General features: G+C 69.5%; 1 protein-coding gene across 2 annotated transcripts; it reads left to right on the top strand.

Moving 5' to 3' along the window:
• The first annotated feature begins 422 nt into the window (after positions 1–422).
• Positions 423–20,196, top strand: HCRT (hypocretin neuropeptide precursor). Of its 2 annotated transcripts, XM_080565273.1 has the most exons (12): positions 423–856; positions 984–1,114; positions 1,212–1,788; positions 2,025–2,214; positions 2,300–2,371; positions 2,480–2,613; positions 2,723–2,811; positions 11,277–13,766; positions 13,881–14,084; positions 14,579–14,654; positions 16,559–16,668; positions 19,007–20,168. In XM_080565273.1, the coding sequence occupies exons 1-12, from the start codon at positions 556–558 to the stop codon at positions 19,433–19,435; spliced, it is 4,803 nt and encodes a 1,600-aa protein (XP_080421399.1). In that variant the 5' UTR covers positions 423–555; the 3' UTR covers positions 19,436–20,168. The 2 variants fall into 2 exon arrangements, with proteins under 2 accessions (XP_080421399.1, XP_080421398.1); XM_080565272.1 differs by lacking the exons at positions 423–856; positions 984–1,114; positions 1,212–1,788; ... (6 more) ...; positions 14,579–14,654; positions 16,559–16,668 and adding an exon at positions 17,132–18,451 and having other exon boundaries at positions 19,007–20,196.
• The last annotated feature ends 48 nt before the right edge of the window (positions 20,197–20,244 follow it).

The raw sequence follows: 20,244 nt of genomic DNA, 5'->3' as shown, positions 1-20,244 counted from the left end.
TCCCCCAGGGGAGCGTAGGGGGGGGGGGGGGCTGGGGGCATTTTCCCAGGGGCAAAGCAAAGCAAAACAAATTGCACTATTTTATTATTTTTTTTAAAGCAAAGGAGCCGTTCCTCGCCAAGGTTTGGAGGGCGGGAGGGGTTCGCTCTTGTTTTTTTTTATCCCCGCTTTATTTCTCTGCCTGCGTTGGGCGGGGGGGGGGGCGGAGCAGGGGCTTGGGGGAGGCTGGGGCCGGGGCTGTGTCTTTTTTATTTTATTTTATTTTAATTTGTAGAAAGGAGCAAACAAAAGGAAATAAACCCCGTAATTTAAGGCGGAGGCGGAGCCGCCCTTTCCCCGCGGGGGGGGCGCTCAGCGGGCGGGGCCGGGCGCGCTCATTGCCCGTCATTTCTGCCGGAGCCGGAAAACACCGGGGGGGGGGCGGACCCGGTGCTAACGGGTCCGGTACGGGGCGGGGGGGTTGGGGGAGAAGGGACAGCGACAAGGGCCGGGGGTCCCGGGGGCTGCGGGGCGGTGCTGGGGGAGCGGGGGGGGGTCTCCGGTTGCGCCCCCGGGATGCTGCTGCCGGCGGTCCCGGGGATGCTGCTGGCGACGGCCCCCGGGATGCTGCTTCTGCCGGTGGCCCCCCCCGGGATGCTGCTGCCGGTGGCCACCGGCTTGCTGCTGGCGGTGGCCGTGGCCGTGGCCGTGTGCGCGGTGCTGCCCGGGCCCCCCCCGCTGCCCCCCCGGCTGCTCGCGGCCGCGCTCCGCCGCGCCGCCCGGTGGCACCGGCGCCGCCTGGAGGTGCTGGGCACCGACGTGCGCCACAGCCAGGAGCGGCGGCTGCGGGGGCTGCTGCCCCCCGGCACGGCCCACGGTGAGCCCGGGGAGGGCTGCGGGGGGTTGGGGGGGGTGGGTTAAGAAGCGGAGGGGAGTTGGGGTTTGGGGGTTTTTGGGGGGGGGGTTGCGGGATGCGCGTCTCAGCCCGCCCCGTCTGTTCGCAGGGTCGGATGATTTTCGGGAGCGTCACCCCCTGCCGGGGGGCTGCGCTGATGGGGAGCAGGGGGACACGGTGCCGCCGCTCAGCCTCTGGGCTTTGCTCCGGTGCTGCTGGGCCTGCGAGCCCCCGCTGCAGGTAAGGGGGGGGGGACAGCCGGGCTGCTCAGGGGAGCACCGCGGCACCCCAAACGGGGCCCGGCGCCCTGCATCCCTCGCCTCTCTTCCCCACGCAGGGGTCCCTGCTCTACCTGGACGTCCTCCACGCCGCCTTCCCGCAGGCGCTGGCCCCCCGCAGCACCGCGCTGCTCAGCTGGGCGCCCGCTCGCCCCTGCGCCCCGGCGGGCTGGCCCCTGCCCGCCCTGTACTGCGCGCCCCCCGAGGTGGGGGCTTTGCCCTCGCGGACGGCAGCCCTGCGGCTGCAGCTGCTGTTCGCCCTGCGGGCGCGCTCCCTGCGGGTGCTGGAGGCCGGGCTGGCCTCCGAGCTGCACGATGCGCTGGCGGCGTTGCGCTCCGGCTGGCCCCAGCTGGCCCAGGACCTGGCGCTGGGCAGGTTGAGCCCCCAAAACGGGCTGCCCGAAGATTTGCGGGGCCGGCTGCAGGCGCTGCTGGTCCCCGACGCCGCCCGGGCGGCCGAGCTGCGGGCTGAGTGCGCCCGGGGCTTCGAGGGCATCGTGCAGCGCCTGTGGCCGCAGCTGCAGGTGGTGGTGGTGGGGACGGCGCACGGCGGGGAGCGGCTCTACTGCGACGCCCTGCGCCAGGCCGAGTGCAGGGGGCTGCCTTTGTACTGCCCCTTCTACCGGGCGGCAGGAGGTGAGCGCGGCCCGAGCAGGGCTGTCCCCGTGGGGGCGTGGGTGGGGGGACCCCTGTTGTATGGCAGCGCAAAGCCCGGCAGAGGTGGGTGCCTCGCTGCGTGCGGTATCCCGCCCCGCAGAGACCTCTCAGCTCTCCAAAAAAACAGCCGTGCCTTGGTCTCTTCTTGGAGGGGGTGAGAAGGGAGGGTCTGGGGGGGGGGGGGGTCACACTGACCGGTGCTGCCCTCTGTTCAGCTCTGCTCGGCGTCAACTTATGGCCGGAGGAGCCAGAGCCCCGCTTCTTGCTGTGCCCCGACTGGGCTTTCTGCGAGTTCCTGCCCTGCCCGGCCGAGGAAGAGGAGGAGCAGCGGACGGTGCTGCTGGGCGAGCTCTGGGAGGGACGGGAGTACAGCCTGGTTCTGACCGCCCGGCCCGGGGAGTACAGGTGCCTCCCTGCTGCCGTGCTCCGGGGGGGCTGCACGCCCTGCGCCACCCCCCCCGCCGGCCTCACGCTCCCCGTGCCTGCGCAGGTGCCGCGCCGGAGAGGTGCTGAGGGTGGCCGGCTTCAACAAGCAGTGTCCCGTGGTGGAGCCCGTGCGCAGGTGAGGACACCCCAGACCCACATCCCTCGCCTTGGGGGGGGGCTCTGTGTGGGGCAGGTGCTGGCGGCACCCCCGGCACGCGGCACCCACCCGTGCCCACACCGGCAGGGAGAGCCAGGTGCTGAGCGTGCGGGGCGAGAGCATCCCCGAGGAGCGCTTCTGCCGGAGCCTGTGCCGCGCCGTGGGCATGTGGCCGGGCGCTCGCCTGATCGACTACGTCTGCGTGGAGAGCTCCCTGCTGGGTGAGTCACCCCCAAAACGCCCCACCGGTCGCCCCAAAGCGCAGCCAGCACCACCCGAGCCGGGCTGGGGGCTGCGGGCGGCTTTAACGCGCTCGTGGCACTGCTGCAGGCGCCTCCTCGGGGGTCTGCGCCCCCCATTACGAGGTGTTCGTGGAGCTGCGGGGCCTGAGGGACCTGTCGGAGGGGCAGCGCTACAAGGTAAGGGGGGGGCTCAGGGTTTTGGGGGGGGTCTGCTGGCTGCAGGCAGGTTGCAGATCCTGCTGCCTGCTCCCCGCCTGCCCCCTGCCAGCCCCGCAGCCACGCGGTGGCAGTGCTCGCCGGCAGCCTGGGCACCTTGGGAACGGCTTTGCTGAGCTGTGCTGGCTGCGGGAGCCCGCAGGCAGTGCCCACGGGGCTGCTGCGTGCAGGAGGGGGGGACGTGGGTACGGCTGTGCAGGAGGACTTTTGGCAAAGGGGCTCCTTCCCTGGAGCAGGGAGCCTGGGGGTTCTGGGTGTTGCGGCGGGTGGCGGCTGCTCTGTAGGGAAAAGGGCTTTAGGACCTGTGAGGGCCTCCTCCCCGTCTCTCTGCAGCTGGACCACTGCCTGCAGGAGGATTTCCCCGTCTACAAATCGTTCCGCTTCAAGGGCAGCATCGGGCCCCTGCGCCTGCACCTGGTGGGGGCCGGGGCTTTCGCCCAGCTGCGGGAGGCCCTGGGCTCCCCCGTCCCCATGCCCAGGGTCCTGCGGGAGGAGCGGCTGCTGGCCGTCATCCAGAGCACCGTTATCTCCTGAAAGCAGCCCGCTCGCCGCCGGGGTTTGCTTGGTGTGTGCCTTCCAGGGAGGGATCGGGGCCAGGGTGCCTCCCTAGCGGGGGCGAGGGCACCCGGCCCCGCGGGGTTTGGCTGCGCAGAGCGGATGGAGGCAGCGAGCTCAACCACGTGCCTGCTCCCACACCGCTGGAGCCCGCTGCTGGCCCTTCTCAGGACTTTTTGGGGGCACAGAGGGGGACCGTGGGCGTGGGCGAGCATCACCAGGGGCTTTCTGGATGTGCCAGGCTTGGTCCCTACTCTGCTCGGTGCCTTGGCAGTGCCCGCCACCAGCCTCAGAGCTTTTCTGAGGCTTTCCTGAGGGCCACCTCGGTGCTCACAGCCCGTGGCCAGCAGGGGCGACAGCAGAAAACTTCCCAGGAGCTGGCAGCCTCGGGGCCCGGTGGCATTTTGCTCCCCTGGCATGGATGTCCCAGGCAGGGCACGCGGTGGCCGCAGGAGCTGCTGCCATGGGGCAGCCCCTCCGCCGGGCTCCAGCTGTGTCTGCTGCTTCGGGAACAATCAGCTCCAGGAAGGGCTTTTTTAGTGTTTTGTAAAGAACAGAAGCAAAATAAAGGAGGATTATCTCTCAAATATAAACAAAGGGCAGCGCTCTGGGATTGATTTTTTTTTTTTAATACGTTTTTAATCCTCATTAAGAGATTCTTGATGACGACCCCGACTATCCGCTTTGAGGAGAAGTTGCCGTTGTTGCTTGCTCTTGGTCCTGGGGAAGGGTCAGCCATGAATATTTAACCAGTTCAGCGTCTGTCCTGGGGCTCTGGGAGTGTCTGGTGGGGACACGTGGCGGGGACTGGTCCTTTCTCCTGCTCACTAAGGTTTATTTTAAGGGCTACTGAGCCGTGATGCTTAGGGGACATGCTGTGCAGGCAGCTGTTACCGGGGTGGGGGCGAGCAGGGCCTCTGGCAGAAGACATTGTCTTAAACAAGGCACGCATGAAGCATCCCCCATGGTGCAGCCAAAGCCTCCCTGCCAGGGATGAGAATCATGCAAAGGCCCCTTCCCTCCCATCCCCTGCTGGAAGAAAAGCCTGGAGCAGAATTCCTGTTGCAAGCAGGGGAGAAACGGTGTGGCCGGGGAGGGTTTGGGGTTGCTCCCGGCTCCCTGGTGCTGGCAGGGAGCTGTACAGCAGCACACAGCCTGGGGAGCCCCGCGGCGCTGCCCATCCCTCTGCCTGCGCCGTGCACACCCGCAGCCCTTCCTGGGGACCCCGCTGTGCCCCGCAGCAAAGCCTCGAGCCCCCCTGCTTGAACGAGCAGGGTGTTGGGCCAGGCATTGCACCGAGCTGCAGGGTGTGAGGTTGTTTCAGGCACCAGGCTGCGGGGCGCCAGGTCGATCGGAGCACCGGGCTGCAGGGTGTGGGCTGGGTTTGGGCGCCAGGCTGCAGGGTGCAAGGTTGATCTGAGCACCAGGCTGCAAGATGCAGGTTTGGGGACCAGTCTGCAGGATGCCAGGCTGGGTTTGGGGACCAGGCTGCAGGGTGCCAGGCTGGGTTTGGGGACCAGGCTGCAGGGTGCCAGGCTGGGTTTGGGGACCAGGCTGCAGGGTGCCAGGCTGGGTTTGGGTGCCAGGCTGTAGGATGCTAGGGTGCAAGCTCCTTTCAGGTACCAGGCTGCAGGGCGCGAGGTTGATTTGAGCACCAGGCTGCAGGATATGGGCTGGGCTGGGGCACCGGGCTGGGTTTGGGTACTAGGCTGCAGGATGCCAGGGTGCAAGATTTCAGGTACCAGGCTGCAGGATGCAAGGTCTGTCTGAGCACCAGGCTGCAAAATGCGGGCTGGCTTTGGGTACCGGGCTGCAGGCTGCAGGCTTGGTTTAAGTACCAGGCTGGCTTTGGGTACCAGGCTGCAGGATGCCAGGGTGCAAGCTCCTTTCAGGAACCAGGCTGCAGGGTGCAAGATCAACCTGAGCACCAGGCTGCAAGATTCGGGCTGGGTTTGGGTGCCAGGCTGCAGGGTGCAAGATCGCTTTGAGCACCAGGCTGCAAGATGTGGGCTGGGTTGGGGCACCGGGCTGGCTTTGGGTAACGAACTGCGGGATGCCAGGGTGGCTTTGGGCACCGGGCTGGCTTTGGGTACCAGGCTGCAGGATGCCAGGGTGGCTTTGGGTACCGGGCTGGCTTTGGGTACCAGGCTGCAGGCTCATTTAGGACCAAGCTGCCTCGGGTGCAGGCTTGGCCGGGGGCCCGGCGCTTTGGGGCGGCCACCAAGACCATGCGCTGCAGCGCTGGGCGGAGGCCCTGGGGGTGCCGGTGCCCGGTGCCCGGCCCCGCTCCCCGCCGTGCTCCGCTGCAGCCCGGGGCGGGCAGGACGAGGAGGAGGAGGAGGAGGAGGAGGAAGAGGAGGTGGGGGGGAACCGCGCCGTCTCCGTCTCCGCCCCCGGCCCCGGCCCCGGCCCGTCCCCGCCTCCCTCCCGCTCCGCCACCGAGCCCGCAGCAGCGGCGGCGGCGGCGGCGGGCGCAGGCACCGGGGCGCCCGGGGCCCCGCGGCGGCCGCTGCCCTGGTGCGGCGGGGATGGCGGAGGGGCCCCGGGGCGCCCCGCCGCCGGGCTCGCCCCGCCCCGCCGTGCCGCTGCCCAACGGGCCCCGCAGCGGCGGCGGCGGCGGCGGCAGCCCCGGTTCGGGCTCGGGCAGCAGCAGCCGCGAGGACTCGGTGGAGCGGAGCCCCGCGCCCGCCGCGCCCCGCGCCAGCATCATGAAGGTGAGAGCCCGCGCCCTGCCCCGAGCCCTCCCGGTTCCTCCCGGTTCACCGCCCCCCCCCTTCACACACACCGGGATGCCCCGGTTGCTCGCCCCAGCCCCCGGCACCGGCCGGTACCTGCCCGGGGCTCGGTGCTTCGGAGCCCGGCCGGGCCGGAGCGAGCAGAGGTTCCCCGGAGCCGGTTCTGTGCCGGTTCCCGCAGCCCCCGGTGCCCTCTGAGCGCCCCCCCAACATCCCTGGGGGTCCAGGGGCGGTGGCGGGGAGCCGCTGCCCCCGGTTCCCCCGGCCGGAGGGGGCGTAGGGCCGGGGATGCCGCCCGGCTGGGTGCTGGTGCAGTGCTGGGTGCTGCTCCCACCAGCGCTGGCACCGCGTCCCCTCGCCCTGCCGGCAGCCTGGGTCCCCCAAGGGCAAACCCCTTTGTGCGCTCCCCAGGCCAGGCCTGTTGTCCGTGCCCGGCTGGGAATCGCCCCCACGTAGCCCCCACCCTGTGAGCTCCCTGCACGGCCACGCTGCCCCTGTGATGGGCATCGCACCCCAGCATCACCCCCTCCTGCGTGGGGGCACCCATGGGTGCTGCCTGCTCCTGAGCATCTTCCTGCGTTCCCTCGCATCGAGCCTCGGGCCCAGCTCCCGTGACCTCCCGAGAGCCGAGCCACGGCCGGGTGGGGGGACCAAGGGTGCTGTGGGTCTGGGGGGGGGGGGGCCTGGGCTCCCCCGTGCCGGTGGGCGGGGGGGGTCACGCGTGTGTTTTTTCTAAATCAGCCCCCCTAATTGCGCTTACGTCGGCGTTGCTCGCTGACACAATAGGTCGCGTCCGCCCGGGACCCGCCTCCCCACTCCTGGCAGCCTATTTTAAGCCGGTAGAGCTCCGGTACTATTAATACCCCGCGTGGGGGCTGTTCCCGTGCTGCCCGCCCGGCCCTGGCCTCGTGCCCCAGAGACCTGGGCGGGGGGCGTCGGGTGCCTTTGGGGTCCCCCTGCCCCTGGCTGGGCTCCTGCTGCAAACCTCTGCGGGGTGGCCGGGCTGTGCCCCACACCGGGATGCCGAGGGGACCTCCCTGGGCTCCTGCAGCCACAAAGGCCCGTGTCGGTGTGCAGTGTGTGCTCGGGGACCTCGTGGGGTCTCCTGTCCCCCCCCGCAGCCCAGGCTCTGCCACTGGGAGAGGCTGCGGGGTGCTGTGCAAGCTGGAGGCAAATGTGCCAGGGCTGCTGCTCCCCTTCGCTTGCCTCTCGGCTGGGTGCATCCCCCCGTCCCTGCTGTGCATCACCGCAGGATTTGGCCTTAGGGGAAGGTTGGGTGACCCAGAGCAAGTGCCAGTGGGGGTCACACTGGCGGTGGAGGATGCCAATGCGGGATGTTGTCCCCCAGCCTCTTCTGGTCCGTCACACGTCTCCGAGACCCTCCGGGCTTGGGCTTTCCCTGCTGCAGGTCCCCATCTCTCCGTGGTGCTGGATCCCACAGCTCTGAGTTCCTGGGGCTGTGCCTTACACCCCGACCGGGCTGAGCTCCTCTCTCAGGTGAGGCTGTGGGGACAGCGAGGTGGGCGCGCTGCCCGTGGGACTGTGTGGGCACCGGTCACTCGCCCTCCTCTACCATTCCCATTTGGACACGGCAGTCCTGCTCGTGTCCCCAGAGAGGCTCCTGCATCCCTCAGCAGGGACAGGGGACAGCCTGTCCTCCGCCAGCCCCCCCCACCCAGCAGCAGGGACCCCAAAGCCCTGGCTCTGCCCCAGCTCATGGGGGCGGTCAGCGGGGAGCTGCTGCCTCCCCAAAAACCCCACCCAGGGCTCTGCACAGCGGCTGGCGAGAGGGTGGTGGCATCGGGAAGGGTCCCTGGGGCCCCCCAGGAGGTCTGGGTTCCCACGGAACCCCGTGTCCTTGCCCCCAGGGGCTGTGCTTGGCAGGACCTGGGGAGCAGCTGCTTGGCCCCAAATCCCTGGGGGATGCTGAGGCTGTTCCCATGCTGCAGGGCTCTGCCCTGGTGTCACAGCTTGCTGCCCCCCCTCTGTGCCCACGCAGGGCTGGGGGGGGGGGCTCTGTGCCCCCCAGCTTGGACCAAGGGCACAGATTGATTGCGGGCTGTGGGGCAGCGGGACGGGCAGAGACCGGCTGGTGACTAAGTGGAAGCACATGTGGGAAGAGCCGCAGGCTCTGTTATTTTATGGGATTTCCAGAAAAGGCTGGAGGAGTGAATCTGAAAGTAGAATCAGCGGCTGTGCTGGGGCCGGGGGAGCTCAGGACCAGTACGGGGTGGTGCTGGAGCTGGCCCTGTGCAGCGATGGGACTGCAGAGAGCGGCTTCGTGGGGGACGGAGAGCAGGGAGGCTGCTGTCCCGGCGTCCTGGCTCGAGGACCTGTTCCCTGCTTTCTTCTCCAGGCTGGAAGCAGAAGAGTTTGGGGGGCTGGTGAGTAGGGAGGATGCTGGAGGGGGCCTTGGGGGTACCGGGTCTGTTCCTCCCCACTTCAGGATGTGGCCCTTCCCCAGCACCCTGCTGTCCTGCCCCCCATGAGTGGGGCCTTCCCCTTCCTGCCCGAGCCCCAGGAGCAGCGCCGGTGCCTCCGCACGGGGCCCGGGCTCCAGCAGCCCCTCGCTGGGTAGCGGCAGCTGGTGCCGCGGGGAGTGGATGTGTCACTCTCTGTCTTCTTGGCAGGGAACAAATGACTGTAGAAAAGCCCTGGCTGTGCCTGGCCTCCCGCTGCCTCCGCTCCGCTGCTGCCTGCCCACATCCCTGCTCTGCCCCCGGGACTGGGGCAGCGGGGAGAACCGGCGCGCGGGACGTGGCTGCGGCGTGTCCCAGCCAGACCCAGGAACAGTCCCGTAGGGACAAGGCGTCCTGCTCCCCTCCGCCAGGCAGCAGAGCTGCAGCTCCTTCCAAGGCACCTCAGCCCCAGAGGCTTTCGGTTTCTCTATTTCCTACCATCAGAAGCCGCTGCGCTGCTGGAGACCCCCCCTGGGGATACCCGGCAGGTCCGTGGCCCGATGGGCGCATCCCGGTGTGCTCGTTTAGCTGCGTAACGAGCGGGGTCACGCGGCGGCTGGGGTTAGGGCTGCCGTGCTCACCAGGGCACTAACGACAGGAGGTAATTGGCTAAAGTGGTGCTGAGCACACGCTGCTGAGCTGGGCAGGGTGCAGGGAGGTGGGTTAGGATGTGCCGTCCGTGCCCAGCTGGCTGCCAGCACTCGGCGTCGGCGCAGGCATGGTGGGCATGGTGGGCAGCGTCACCAGCGGCGTGGGATTTGGCAGCTCCCCTCCACCGAGCAGGACTGCACGAGTGCGATGTGAGCGGCAGCACAGCGTGCACCATGCCCCACTCCAGAGCCGTGCCCTGCAGCCGGGATCCTCCGTGCTCCCCGTGGGCGGTGGCAGGGACTCTCCCGACTCCAGGCACCGCGTTCTCCTGCCTCTGCTACTGACCTACTTAGCACCCCAGGGAGCGCTGCCTGCACCGCTCGCACCCGTGCCTCGCCGAGCATCCCCGGGTCAGCCAGCTTGGAGCACGCCACCACAACGGGCTGCCTGCGAGCAGCGGCTTTTCTCTCCCTCTGCCTTAACCCAGTGGGCTGCAGGGGCAAGGCGTGAATGCATTCAGCTGCAGGAGGCACCGGGAGATGCTCGAGCATCGCACCCCGCGGTGCACGCCGAGGGCTCGCCGGCCGTGGGAGCGGAGCCGGTGCTGGAGGGGTGGGTTTCGGCTGCCTGTGGTGGGCGAGGGCAGGCTCCGGCACAGCTGGAGGCAGGTCCCGGCGGCCGCTGGGTGCGAGCAGGCCCCCCGCCCCGCGTTTCCTTTCCGGATGGATTTCCTGTTTTCTGCTCTGGGGCCCGGTGCAGGGGTGGGGTGCGCACCGGGGTGGGGTGCGGGCACGGAGGGGTGCGGGTGAGGGTCCTGCACCGTGCTCCCCGCTGCCAGCGGTCACCCTGCGAGCGGGGCGGGCGCGGGGCCGGGCCTGGTGCCGCGAGGCAGTGGCGCGCTCAGATTGCTGCTCGCAGGAAGCGTCGTGGTGGCAGTGCAGATGGCTGGGCCGCCGGGTCCGTCCCCGCAGGGCTGGCGATGGCACAGCCTGCCGCTGAACCCTCTGCACCCGGCACGGCGGCTCAGCCCTGGGGTGACCGTCCCAGGGGGATCTCCCACCCGAGCCCTGCCCTGTGCCCACCTCCCCATCCCGCAGAGGCTGAGCTGGGTCCCGCAATGCACCCAGCGTGGTGTCTCCCCCTGACCCAGCAGCATCCAGCCAGCTCTAAAAAGGGGCTGGGGGCTGGAGCCGGTTTCCCCTTCCCTGGGGCATTGCGCCCTGGGCACCCGTGGCTGGAGCTGGCTGCCTGTCCCCACAAGGGTAAATGGAGACCGTTTGGGGTGAAACACCACAAAATCTGTGCCTGGGCTCTTAGCCCAGGCTGCAACAGCTGCGCCGTGGAGGTGTGAAAGCTCTCAGGGTGCCGGAGGGGACACCCCATCGTCCCCAAGCCCTGGCAGCTGGGAAGAGCCTGCATGTGCCGGAGGCACCGCCAGATTAGAGGTGACTCACCATAATCTTGAAGAAGTGGATTAAACCTCCTCCCTGCTGCACTACTTAATGAAATCCAACCCATAATATGCTCCCAGCCCTGCTGTTCCCCCTATCCCCCGCCTCCTCCGACCCTTTCGGTAACAGGGTCTCCCCTTCCCTGCCTCGGGGGAGCCTTTTTTCCCCTGCTGCCTGGAGCTGGTCTCCTGAGGGTGCAGGGGGGGCCACGGTGTGTGTCCCTCTGGGGCATGGGGCTGGTGTGGGCACGGGGGGGTCCTGCCAGGAGGCCCTTTCCCCTCCCGTGTCCCCAGACCCCAGGACGATGGGGACCGTGCCTGTGCGCGGCTGTGCCCCAGAGGGTGAGCGAGCGGTGGGGAAGGATCCGGCTCACGGCCGGGAGCAGGAAGGAAGGAAGGAAGGAACACGGAGTTAAAATAAGCCTGGCAGTGGGGGAGGCCCTGGCTGGAGCCGGCTCCCAGCCTTTGGGATGGGGGGGGGGAGAGGGTTCAGGGGGACCAGGCTGGGCTTTGCACGATGCGGGGGCACCCCAGGGCCCCTCGCTGCGTATCGGAGCTGGGGTGGGGATCCCAGGGGGACCGGTGGGTGCATGGTGCGTTGCTCTGATGGCTCTGCCCTCTTCCCCCCCCCGGCAGGATGGCTCTCGGCAGCGACCCATGCAGAAGAAGAAGACGGTCTCGTTCAGCACCATGCCCAACGACCGGAAGATCAACAGCACGGCCGCCTGCATCTCCTTCATGCTGGAGGGCTGCGAGCTGAAGAAGGTGCGCTCCAACTCCCGCATGTACAGCCGCTTCTTCGTGCTGGACGCCGACATGCGCTCCGTGCGCTGGGAGCCCTCCAAGAAGGACTCGGAGAAGGCCAAGATTGAGATCAAGTCGGTGAAAGAGGTGCGGGTGGGCAAGAAGACCCCCATCCTGCGCAGCAACGGCCTCTCCGACCAGTTCCCCGACGAGTGCGCCTTCTCCATCATCTACGGAGACAACTACGAGTCCCTGGACTTGGTGGCCAGCTCGGCCGACGTGGTGAGCGCCTGGGTGATGGGGCTCCGGTACCTGGTGTCCTACGGGAAGCACACGCCCGAGGCGCCAGGGACCGGCCACCCCAGCCTGCGGACCTCCTGGATCTCCTCCGTCTTTGACCTCGCCGACCTGGAGAAGTCCGGCCGCATCCCCGTGCCCCGGGCCGTGCAGCTCATCAAAGCGCTCAACCCGGGCATGAAGGTGTCCACCATCGAGCTCAAGTTCAAGGAGCTGCAGAAAGCCGGCGAGCGCCCCGGCGCCGAGGTGGCCTGCGACCTCTTCGTGGAGGCGTACTGCGAGCTCTGCACCCGCCCCGAGATCTTCTTCCTGCTGGTGCAGTTCTCCAGCAACAAGGAGTACCTGGGCCTCAAGGACCTGCTGATGTTCCTGGAGGTGGAGCAGGGCATGGAGGGGGTGACGGAGGAGAAGTGCCTGGAGATCGTCAGCAAGTACGAGCCCTCCAAGGAGGGCCGGGAGAAGGGCTACCTGGCCATCGACGGCTTCACCCGCTACCTGCTCTCCTCCGACTGCTCCATCTTCGACCCGCAGCACCGCAAGGTGTGCCAGGACATGGCGCAGCCCCTCTCGCACTACTACATCAGCTCTGCCCACAGCGCCTGCCTGCTGGAGGACAACTTCTGGGGCCGCTCGGACATCAGCGGCTATATCAGCGCCCTGGGGCTGGGCTGCCGCAGCATCGAGCTGGTGCTGTGGGACGGCCCCGATGGCGAGCCCGTGGTCTACACCAGCCCCTCGGGGGCCTCCTGCGTGCCCTTCCGCACCGTGGTGGGGCTGATCGACCAGCACGCCTTCACCGCCTCCGCCTACCCCCTCATCCTCTGCCTGGTGGTGCGCTGCTCGGCCGCCCAGCAGCGCCTGGCCGCCCAGTGCCTGCGCAAGACGCTGGGCGAGAAGCTCTACCTGGAGCCGCCCGACCCCGCCGCCTCCTACCTGCCCTCCCCGGAGCAGCTCAAGGGCCGCATCCTCATCAAGGGCAAGAAGCTGCCGCCCGGCTGCGAGGACAGCGAAGGGGAGGTGTCGGACGAGGAGGAAGGCTGGGAGCTGGCGCGGAGGCTGGGCCAGGAGGACCGGGAGGTGGCAGAGGGAGGGGGCCTGCGGCGAGCGCGGCTCAGCCGGGAGCTCTCGGAGCTGGTGAGCCTCTGCCAGGCCGTCCCCTTCCAGGACTTCGAGAGCTCGCGGCGCGGGCAGCGCTACTGGGAGATGTGCTCCTTCAGCGAGGTGGAGGCCGGCCGCTTCGCCAACGAGTGCCCGGCGGAGCTGGTGAGCTACAACAAGCGGTTCCTCTCCCGCGTCTACCCCAGCCCCATGCGCATCGACGCCAGCAACATGAACCCGCAGGACTTCTGGAAGTGCGGCTGCCAGATGGTGGCCATGAACTACCAGACGCCGGGGCTCATGATGGACCTGAACGCGGGCTGGTTCCGGCAGAACGGGGCTTGCGGCTACGTCCTGCGCCCCGCCATCATGCGGGAGGAGGTCTCCTACTTCAGTGCCAATGCCAAGGACTCATTGCCCGGGGTGCCCGCCCAGCTCCTGCACCTCAAGGTCATCAGTGGGCAGAACCTGCCCAAGCCCAAAGGCTCGGGGGCCAAGGGGGAGGTGGTGGAGCCCTACGTCTGCGCCGAGATCCACGGCATCCCGGCCGACTGCGCCGAGCACCGCACCAAGACGGCCCTGCAGAGCGGGGACAACCCCGTCTTCGACGAGAGCCTGGAGTTCCAGATCAACCTCCCCGAGCTGGCCGTGCTGCGCTTCGTCGTGCTGGACGACGACTATATCGGGGACGAGTTCATCGCCCAGTACACCATCCCCTTCGAGTGCCTGCAGCCCGGGTACCGCCACGTCCCCCTCCAGTCTCTGGCCGGGGAGCCCTTGCCCCACGCCACCCTCTTCGTGCACGTGGCCATCACCGACCGCCGCGGCGGGGGCAAGGGGCACCGCCGGGGGCTGGCGGGGCGCCGGGGCCGCCGGGTGCGGGAGTACACCTCCACCAAGGCCACCGGCATCAAGGCCATCGATGAGGTCTTCCGGACGGCCACCCAGCCCCTGCGGGAGGCCACCGACCTGCGGGAGAACGTGCAGGTACCAAGACCCGGCAGGGGCACCGCGGGTTTTTGGGGAGGAGGATGGTGCTGGGCTGGGGGGGGGAGGTCCTGGGGGTGCTCCGCATCCCCTGACGCCGGTCTCTGCCCGCAGAACGCGTTGGTCTCCTTCAAGGAGCTGTGCGGCCTGACGCCCGCCGCCAACATGAAGCAGTGCATCCTGACGGTGGCGGCGTGGCTGCTGCACAGCGACAGCGCGCCCAGCGTCACCCTCAACCTGGCAGAGCAGTACCCCGCCATGGAGGCGCAGGGCCCCATCCCCGACCTGCTGCGCAAGGTCCTCACCGCCTACGAGACGGTAAGCTGCGGGATGGGGACGCTCAGCGGGGCCGGCAGCACCAGCAGCACCATCCTGCCTCGCCTACAGCTGCGTGCGTGGGGCAGCCCCAGGGCGGGGTCCCCAAAAAATCACCGGATCCATCGCGGTGCAAGGGGGGGACCGGCTGGGAGATGCCCCGAGGGACCCCGCAGACCCGGGACCCCACAGACCCGGGACCCCGCAGACCCCATCTGGCTCACGGGGCATCCTGCGGGGCCGCCCGGCGGGAGGAATCCCGTTAAGAGCCGAAGCCGGAGCCGCTTCCTTCCTTTGTGTTGCAGGGGGACCTGGCTGCCGGCCAGGCGCTGGCTGCACCGCACCTGGCTGCACCGTGCCGGGGGGACCCCCAGCCAGACCCCCCCCGCCCCCTTTTCTCCCCATCCTCTCGGCGGGCAGGGTGCGTGGGGTGGGATGTGGGGTGGGGGGTGGGTGGGGGGGCTGCTCAGCACCTCGGGGTGCCCCTCTGTCCCCAGATGATCCAGACCAGCCGGACGCTGATCGAGTCCGCCGACGCGGTGCACAGCAAGCTCATCCAGGCGCAGCAGGCAGGTGGGTGCGGGGGGGTGACCCCAGAGCTGGAGCATGTTCCAGGGGTGCCAGAAATGGGGGGGGGGGTGCTTCCAAGCCCCCTGAGGACGTGTGTCCCCCCGCAGGGATCGGATCAATCCGGCACCGGGCTCCGGATCCGTGCACGGGCGGTGCCAAGCGTGCTGCCGTGCCTGGTGAGGGGCAAGGGGGGGTATGTGGGGGTGCCCCGGCTGGGTGCGTGCTGCAGCTGGAGGTCAGCACCCGGCTGGCATGGGGGGAGATTTCCATCGGGGGGGGTCCAGCTCTGCGTTTTTCCCATGTCCTGGATGCGCTGCAAGGAGAGAAGGCAGGGAGCGGGAAGGTGCAGGGGCTGCGTGCCCCAGGGGAGCACTGCTGGGGATGGGGGGCTGCAGGGGCTGTGTCCCCCCCCCGGGGGAGCACTGCTGGTGATGGGGGGGCTGCAGGGGCTGCGCGGGCAGGGCTGGGAGGGAGCGAGCGGAGCGGAGGAGGCTGATGAGGAAGCGGAGAAGAGTCATTAGCTGCCAAACGCCGGAATATAATTAGCATCAGAAATAACAGACTGGGGCTGACGGTAGAAGTGGCAACTGAATGTTATGACTTCAAAGACACATGGCTGAACCCACACAGGCAGGTGCTGCTGGCAGCCTGCCCCGGTCCCCCCCCCCCGTGCACCCTCCCCGTGTCCCATCCTGCCCCCTGCACCCGCAGCTGCCCAGGACCCCAGCCCCGCTCCCAGCATCTCCCAGTGCTCCCAGTACGCACCGGTAAGGTGGACTGGGACCCCGTGCGCTGTAGGGGCATCCTTGGATGCTTGCAGGGTGCGCGGGGGTCTGCCGGCCCCAGTGCTTCATGTGGGCACCCCGCGGGGCTGGGAGAGCTGCCAGGAGCTGGAGGGGCCGGGGAGGAAGGAGGGGGCCCCGCTCCGCCACCCCCAGCGGGTGCCGGCCTCGCTGCCAGCAGCCCTGTTTGTTCCTTGGCGGCTCGGCAGCCCGGAAACCTCGCCGAGCATTTGGCTTTCGGCTCCGCTGCCGCTGCCAGCGACAGGGGGGAGCGCCTGCGAGGGGGGCTGGGGGGCTGCGGGTGGGCTCTGCGCCCGCCGGCACCGCTTTGGCCGCGGGAGCCCCTCCGTTGGGCTGCTGGGGGTGGGCATTGCCCCCGTGCCCCTTGTCCTGCCTGAGGGCAGGGGTCTTTGGGGTGTGCAGCTGCCGCTGCTGACCCCCCCACATTGGGGGGCTGCCACCCTGACCCCCGTTCCCGGGTGCTGCTCCCTGCTTTCACACCCTTGGCTGTGCCGTGGATGAGCCCCAGTGGTCCCGGCATGGCTTTGGGTACTGGGAGGGGGGGGGGGGGTTCTGGGGGTGCTGGTGGCAGGGCTGGGGGTGCGGGGTGGGGGCGAGCTGATTGACAGCACGGGGGCGAGCAGGCGTGTGTAGGAGCCCTCGTGTGGGCCCGGAGCCGGTGCTGCGTCAGGGAGGGGTAAATATAGCACCCGCTCACGAGGACATCACGCGGTGCACGGCGCGGGGGCCTGCGCTACGGCACGGGGGGGGCCCGGCGGCCCCGCTCTGTGCCCCCCTGGGTGGGCTGCAGCGTGCAGGAGCCATGCATCTGCCCCCCCGGGGGTAACTGCTGAACGTCCAGACCCCCGCGTCCCCCAAGATCCGAACCCACCAAGGGCTGTGGCTGAGGGGGGTGGCGAGCTGGTGGGGGCTGCGTTGGGACCACGTTCCCCAAGTGGAGGGGGCTCGGGGCTGCCGAGACCACCCGCGGTCCCCAGCGATGCGCTGGGGAGCCCAGGCAGCCGTGGGAGAAAGGCAGCCGGTCCCCATCCCTCGTGGGCGCTGGCTGTCCCCGTACCCCGTGGTCCTGAGCGTGCCCCCCCCCTTCGTGTGCCCCTTTCCCAGGCATGGACTTCCACAAGGAGCTGCACCGCATCGAGGCCAAGGAGGGGCTGCGGGGACGGAAGCTGCAGAAGGCGCTGGAGAGCTTCGCCTGGAACATCACCGTCCTGAAGGTGAGGGGGGGACGGCGCCGTGGCCATCACCACCACCGCCATCCCTCCCCACCACTGTGCCAAGAACATGGGCACTGGCACCGGGGGGATGCTCTGGGGGGATGCTCTGGGGCCGTTCCTGGTCCGCGATGCGCCCGTACCCAGCAATTCCCCGCTGCCCCTCATGGGCCCGTGGCTGCGTGGCACAAACGGGGGCTGGAGGTGGCACGCTGGGACCCCGCACGCCCACGGCCACGTCCCCTGACAGCCTCTCCCCCCCCCCCCGTGGCAGGGCCAGGCCGACCTCCTCAAGCACGCCAAGGCGGAGGCGCTGGACAACCTCTGGCAGATCCACAACGCCGGGCAGTCCTGCGGCATCGGCAGGAACGGCTCGGCCTCGCCCGAGGCCTCCCGGCTGCGCGCCCCGCTGGAGCCCATCCCCGAGGCAGAAGGAGGTGGCGACACGGCGTCCTGCTGACCCCGGCCTGGGGCTGGGGGGGGTGGGGGGAGCCCGATGGAGCAGCCCCGCTTGCGGGGACCAGGACCGGAGAGCCCCAGCCTGCCCGCGGCTCGTTTTGGGACAGGGATGAAAATGGGCAGGGTGCAGGTCGCAGTGGGGCTGGCGCAGCGGTGTGCCCGCTTGGGGACCCGCTCTGGGCATGGCAGGGAGATGGGGGGGGGGTCCCCACTCCCGCCTGCCCCCCCCCGAGCTCCTGGGGTCTCATCCATCTCCCCCATCTGCTTCCAGAGCAGGCACCTTGCTGTGGGGCCAGTGGGGGCTGCTGGCACCCCAATGACCGTGTGCATGCACCCCAGCCTGCTGTGCCCGACCCCCCTCCCCCTTGTAAAAAGCCACCCCAGGTGCGGGGTCCTGCTCTCAGGGCTGCAGGATTTGCTTCCAGGGGGTCCCTTCCCCTCCCCGGTGTCTCCGTGCCCCCCCGCTGTGCAGAGGGGCTGGGCAGGCACCTGGGGAACAGCTCGCGGGGGGCGCAGGGGCTGCGGGGCCGCTGCAGACCGGAGCTGCCAGCAGATGTGTCCTACGGCATCAGGGAAATCGTCCTGGGTTTGTCCCCAGGGCGAGCACGCCCCAGGCGCGGGCGGTGAGCGTGGGGTTGGTCTGGGGTCGGACCGGGGCTGCGGAGCGTTTATAAAGTGTGCGAGACCCACGCCGTGCCCTCCGCTCCCTCTCCACGCCGACACACCGGGCGAGACGGGGATGGGGTCACCGAGGAGGACAGCGGGTGGCAGTGGGGTGGGGGGGCCGCATCCTTCCGCCGGCACCAGCCGGGTTCAGGGGGCACCAGCCCCGCACGTCACCGCGCCACGCGGCTGCCTGGCACCCCTTTGTTCGGGGCAGTAATTAGCCTAATTGGGGCCACCAGGACCGGACCTGTTGTCGGGAGCGGTGACGGCGCTTCCCCCGGTGCTGACCTTCAGGCCGCTTTGTGCTGGCCCGGCCGCGGGTCCCTCGGGTAATTACGGCCTCATTAGCGCCGCGCACCCCGGCCCCGCGCTGCACCCTCATAATGCGGAGCCGCAAATGAGGGGAAAGGCCTGGCCCGTCTCCGAGCTACCGGCAACAAAGGGTGCGCGTCTCCCAGAGACCAGCCCCGCTGCTCCCGCTGGTATTTTTGGCAATGCTATTGTGCCGGGGGCTGGGGGCCGGGGGGGGGCAACCCCTATAAAGCCCCGGTGTAGGGTGCACAGCTCAGGGCAGCTGCGCTCCTCGGCCCTGGCAGGACATGCCCCAGTGCCGCTCGGCCACCTGAAGACGCCGGGAAGGATGGAGGTGCCGAACGCCAAGGTGGGGCCGGCGATGTGGGGCTGGGGGTCTCGGGGTGCACAAGGGCTGGGCCAGTCCCTTGGGGCTCCCAGGGGCTCCCCAAAGCCGACAAGGAGCAGCTGCGGGGGGCTCAGCCCTGCACGGGCTCCTCGGGAGGGAGCTGGGTGCGTGCTGTGCGCTGCTCCAGCATCAGCCAAGCGTGGGTGCTCATCCCGTGGCTCTTGGTGACGAGGGGAGGGTGCTCCTGGGGCTGCCGTGTGCCGCAGTGGGGTAAGCGGCACGGTGAGGGTACCCGTGGCCAGCTCCTGCTGGCAGCGTGGCTGGGGGCCGTGGATTTGGGGGCTGGGATGGGGAAGTGAGGAGCTTTGGGGTCCCCTCTGTGCCCAGGGGAGCGGTGTTGGCTGTGCCCCGGAGCGCTGAAGGGTGGTGCTGAGGGTACGGGGCTGAGCCCCTGCAGCGAGTGGGGTGGATGGGAGCCGAGCCACTGTCAGGGTGCTGGCAGCCCTGGGGGGGCACGGCAGCAGCCCCGGCTGGCTCTGCGGGTGCCCTGCAGTGATGCCAGCCGTTATCGGGCAGCTCCAGAGAGCCGCCTGCCTCCTGCTCCTGCTCCTGCTCTGCTCCCTGGCCGCCGCCCGCCAGAACCTGCCCGAGTGCTGCCGGCAGAAAACCTGCTCGTGCCGCATCTACGACCTCCTGCACGGCATGGGCAACCACGCCGCAGGCATCCTCACGCTGGGCAAGAGGAAGAGTGTCCCGCCGGCCTTCCAGAGCCGCCTCTACCGCCTGCTGCACGGCTCCGGCAACCACGCCGCGGGCATCCTGACCATGGGCAAGCGCGGGGAGCCCCCCGGCACCGCCTGCCGCGACGCCTCGGGCTGCGCCGTGGGTGCTGGTGCTCAGCCAACGCCGGCGCTGAGGGGCACCGACGCCAGCCCCAGGGAATGCCGGGGACACGCTGGGAAGGACGCGACCAAGAGCCGGGGAGCTGCGAAGAGCTTTTACTGAGCTGGGTGGGGGGGCTGCGGGGGCAGAGAGGGGATCCCTGGGGGGGCCGCACACCCCGGCGCTCGCTCGGTGTAAATAGCACTTTTAAATACCTCCTTGGGGCCCTGGCCAAGCCTGCTCAGGGCGCCGCAGGCACCGCTGGCCTTTTACAATAAATGGTAGCCTGAGCTTGCCGGGCTCTGCCTCGTCTCTGGGGAGGGGGCCGGGGGCACGGCTCTGCCTGGGGCAGGCAGAGGGGTGGGTGCCTGGGGTGCCTGCATGCTCCCAGCTCCCCGACCCCCAGCAGGGTCCTGGGGAGGGCTCCGGTGGGGGCTGTCCCCGCTGGGTTCCCCCCTCCTCGGGGGGGTCCCCAAGGTGCTGCAGCCCCTGGGCTCTCCAGGGTACAGCAGCAGGGCTGGGGCTGGTGTCCTGCTGCTGGTCCCATCCCGGAGTTGGGGTGCCGGGGGTGGCCGGATCCTGCCCCTTCCAAAGAGTCTGAACAGAGCAGGTCCCGGTGCACCGGGTACCGGTACCGGGCAGGGACCGGTGTCCCCCGGTGTCGAGTGGGCTGGTACCGAGCAGGTCCCGGTGCATCGGTTCCCGGTGCCGAGCAGGTCCCGGTACACCGGGGTCGGTGCCTCCCGGTGCCGAGTGGGCTGATACCGGGCAGGTCCCGGTGCCTCGGTTCCTGGCGCCCAGCAGGTCCCGGTGCAGCGGGACCGGCACCTCCCGGGGCCGAGCAGGGCGCTGCCGAGCGGCTCCCGGTGCCGCCGGTGCCTGCCGGTGCCGAAGCCCCTCCCGGTGCCGGCGGCGCGCAGGGCCCGGGGCGG

Source organism: Anser brachyrhynchus (genome assembly GCF_964034855.1).
Source record: "Anser brachyrhynchus genome assembly, chromosome: 22".
In the NCBI taxonomy this organism is placed as follows: Eukaryota; Metazoa; Chordata; class Aves; order Anseriformes; family Anatidae; genus Anser; species Anser brachyrhynchus.
Note: the sequence above shows the minus strand (reverse complement) of the source record. Positions and strands in the feature narration are given on the sequence as shown.